Source organism: Trachymyrmex septentrionalis, unplaced genomic scaffold, assembly GCF_001594115.1.
Source record: "Trachymyrmex septentrionalis isolate Tsep2-gDNA-1 unplaced genomic scaffold, Tsep1.0 scaffold16, whole genome shotgun sequence".
Classification (NCBI taxonomy): Eukaryota; Metazoa; Arthropoda; class Insecta; order Hymenoptera; family Formicidae; genus Trachymyrmex; species Trachymyrmex septentrionalis.
Window position 1 is genome coordinate 3,111,993 of NW_017304758.1, and position 4,261 is coordinate 3,116,253.

General features: G+C 27.8%; 1 protein-coding gene across 1 annotated transcript in view; it reads right to left on the bottom strand.

Annotated features, from left to right (window-relative positions):
* Positions 1-3,962, bottom strand: part of LOC108746035 (transcription factor CP2-like protein 1) — a gene marked incomplete at its 3' end in the record, with an annotated part of 23,384 nt that extends 19,422 nt beyond the window's left edge. Inside the window, exons 1-2 of the mRNA XM_018482522.1 lie at positions 3,809-3,962; positions 496-712 (exon numbers count right to left, since the gene is read on the bottom strand). Of these exons, the coding sequence (XP_018338024.1) occupies positions 496-712; positions 3,809-3,946 (355 nt within the window). The remainder of the gene's footprint in view (positions 1-495; positions 713-3,808) is intronic.
* Between the last annotated feature and the right edge of the window lie 299 nt (positions 3,963-4,261).

Below are 4,261 nucleotides of genomic sequence, written 5' to 3' on the forward strand. Positions count from 1 at the left end.
AAAAATAATACAGATATCTCTTAATAGAGAAAAGATCCGTAATATTAAATAGCGAAATGGAACTCGTGGCTACGACAGTGTTCGACAGGAGGCGTTTGGTCACGACCTTTAAGAAGATACATTACATCAACGACTATGCGATAATGACAACTTCATGCCACTGTACAATTAAGGCAATATATTCTTTACATTTTATGCAAATATATGCAAATATTTGCATGAGAGGTGAAATTTAACACTATCGAACCTTAACATCTTAAAAAGATTGAGTTTTACAGTAAGATTATTGTAAACAAGCTTTTATTATCTTTATCCTATTATCACTAATTTAGAAAAAAGAATACAAACTTTACATTAAATTTATTTAGTTTTATTAGATATATCGAGAAATTTGTTAATCTGGAAATTGAAAGAAAATGTTAAAAATTATGCTTTAAATTTAATCGCAACAATCATTCTTATATAAATATTTAAGAATAAGTAAGAAATACCAACCATCTCTTCTAATATGTTTCTTTTCAAGTTCAGTTATGTCCGATTCCGTGGAACGGCGTTTCAAATTGTTCTGTTCACAATTCGGGGAAGATCCGGAAGGCGAGAGATGTGGCGAGCCGTTGTTCAAATGTATCTGATCACCGCTAGTCGGCGAATTTTTCGGCGGGTGCTTATCTTGCCATAAAGAATTTTGTGGACTGTGATACCCCAATGTGGTCTGCAATATTAACATTTTGCAGTTATTAATGTGGCAACTGCATCGTCATATAACAAATTATTTTTGATAAATAAAAACAAAGACTTAAAATCAGTCTTTGTTTTTATTTATATAGGGCAATATTATTAATATGGAACAGGAGCTTATTTTTTTAAGAAATCACTGCATTCAAGTGACAGTCACTGGAAGTTATTACAATTGTTGTAAAACATACTATAATGAACAGAAAACCTTGTGTGACGATATCCAGGAGTCTGATATTATTATATGTTGTTACACAGACATTCTACGTGATAAAAATGTTACGCAATGACAAAATATGATATCAAATTATCATTCAGGACCTATATTTCTGTATATTTTGTAACCTAGGACAGTAAATTACATTGTCGTTGAATATTTTATATGAATTACTGTGTAAAACAATATAAATGCTAAGACTTTAGAAATATAAAAAACATAAAATTTACTTAGCATATGCATTTAATATGATGTTGAAGGCATAATTAAAATCGCAATATTCAAGTGTCCAAACATTTTTAATCGGCAGTGTAAAAATAAACCAAAAAGTATTGTCTAACAGATAATACAGCAGTTCTTGTAATACTATTACTGAATCGTGCAATAATAAACTTTTTCGTAAAATAAGCAAAAAAATGAGCGTTTGACAAAGTAAGCTCTAAAACTGGCATAGTATAGACAGTAATGTCACATATTCTTTTTCTTTTCTTTTGATAGAACTTTATACAAAATATCTACAATGAATGTACATATATGAGAGTTTCTAGAATCCTTTCACTTCGATGTAAAATATTTTTTGCTGATTTATATGCATACTTTATGTTGTTCTGCAAGACGCAAACATGTAACACAGTTTTTTAAGGATTTTCTCGTAAATACATGACTCGTGAATGTCTTCAATATAGATAGGTGTATTTGATAATAACGCAATACTGTAAAAATTAGGTTATAGTTTGTCTTACAGATAAGTATGACAGTTTACGCTGCATCGCAATTCATGTTATAATATAAGAAAAATAAGAAAAAGAAAAATATAAAGTAAAATTCGTTCGTATTATACAAAGCAAAACATATCATAAAAACGGTCAATAAACAAACTCAAAAAAGAAATTATAAATAATAAAGTTTTTAGTACATTTATTAAAAATAGAACAATGAACAATGAATGTTTCGGAACAACGGGTCCTCCCTCAACAAATTAGCGATAAAATTGACAATTATTCTTATCGAAATATAGACAATTCTGAGATTAATAGTGATAAAATGTACAGATAAAATTGCTTAAAAACTTGTTGCAAAAATATAGACGATATTGTGCATACTGAGATTAACTTCTAATAAATGTTAGAATCCTACTTTCAATGTCAGTAAAAGATTAGTCAAGTTTCGACGATTAGTCATATAAATTTTCATTTTTAATCGAACACAAATTAATAATCGGAGTCAGGATATAAAATTATGTAACAGAATAAAACCGACAAAATCATATATTAAAGAAATGAGTAATAAAGTTGATAGTTAAATATAAAATGTCTAGCAACAAAGCAGAAATGCATAAATAAATTTTTGCATAAACACTTACATTGAAACGGGAGCTTATTACATAAACGCATATATTTAAATTATATTAAATAAAAAAATCGATATATTATAAGAAATAAGCAAGAAGGAACAGAGCAAGGTTGATATATTTATTTATTGTTGTTAGAAACAAATTTTAATAGATAGCAATATGATTCAAGACATTTCCGTGTCTTTTTTAGGAGTAATGCTTTTTATTTGCTCTCTTTGATATGTAACATTTCATCCTTTTATTATAATTCATTTCATATCGAGAATTGCAGTCCTTTTCCAATCAAAAATATGGTTGTAATTTAAAATGTGTTCTATAATAACCGAATGTCTAGACAAGTCATGATCGTGTTCTTATGTTCATACGGATTTTAAGCTGTCTCTTAGTCTGTCTTATGTACGACGCATTACAATTAGTTTTATAAACAACATTTTGAACAGAAAATTTATCTAATTTATCTTTGTGTACCTTAATAAAGAAACTTAATTTATTCAAATTTCTATAGCCTATAGTGAATATAGATTTATTGAAAAACGAAGTGACGGAATTAGATACATTAGGTATAAATGGCACTACACAATTTTTTATTATTATTATTTATGGAATTAAAAACCAAATTATCAACATTACGTGAAACATTTGAAATGAGTTTAATATGAATTAAATTTCTGATCCTTCTTTTCATGCAACAAAAAATTAAATTTAATGGATAACAATTTTTTTTAGCTCGATTATTGACCATTTTTATGATAAGAAAAATATAAATAAATCAGAAAACTACAAATAAATAAAACGATCTATATTATCAATCACCTACCTACTATTAAGCAAAAGAAAATTGTAAGAATTTTATTTTTATATTTGGAGAATTTATTTTTGACTGATTTTATATGGAAATATATTATAAATATTCGAATTAGGAATTTTTAATCATCTTTTTTAATCATCTAAACAGATGTTTTTTATTATAATATTTTTATTATAGTATAATAAAGTGCAATATTTAGTTTTCGAGAAATTAGAGAGTCTCTACAGATGATCTGTATCAATATCGGCGACTTTCCTCTAAACTGTTCTTAATTTATGCATTGATACTGGAAAATTTTGTTTATTGTATCAAGATGTAATATGAAATATTTTAAGAATAGAGAATATGGAATATATATTGTAACATAAACTTTTCGTTTTACAATTTTATAACTTTGATTAATTGTAAGTTTAATTTTACTCTTCAAGAATACATTATATCGATTCTTGTAATTCGCATTCAACCAATTAATACCAAAATCTAAACTACTTTTGGAATATAATTATTTAAAAAATCTAAAACTGGATGAAAAATTTCTTTTTGAAAAAAGAATCTTTTTAAAAAAAAATCAAAATCGGTGGAAACGTAGATAAATATTATCATTTAAATATTATAATTTCAAGTATATGAACATTTATAATTTATTAGAATAAATTTGACGAGAAAGAGAGAGAGAGACAATTATTCAACGTACCTGTTGAGAGTTAGTTACAACGTCACATCTGTTTGGACGAACCGGTGACAATTGTTCATATGACGGAGATGTGTTGGAAAACCACATCGATCCGTGTAGGATTTCCGCGCCACCATCCATCATGAGTTGCAGCTCCATTCAACAGCTTCTCAGAGCGCACGTGATCGAATTAATTATCGCCTACAGTCTACGTACTGCGACACTAACGGGTTTGCCTGTAGCGATTTCCGGATAAGAAATATCTATATATTAATTTTTTATCTCAGATCTACCAAGGGTACCAGTCTTCAACCATAAGACTTAAAGAGACTCCATCGGCAAGTATCAATTCTCTAGCGCTAAAAAATCCTTCTCTTCAAGAATGAGAAGACGTGGACGATTTCTTGACTTATGAATTGCAACTTTACCACTTTATACGCTATACGTATGTATGTGCAAACATGAATTTGATGA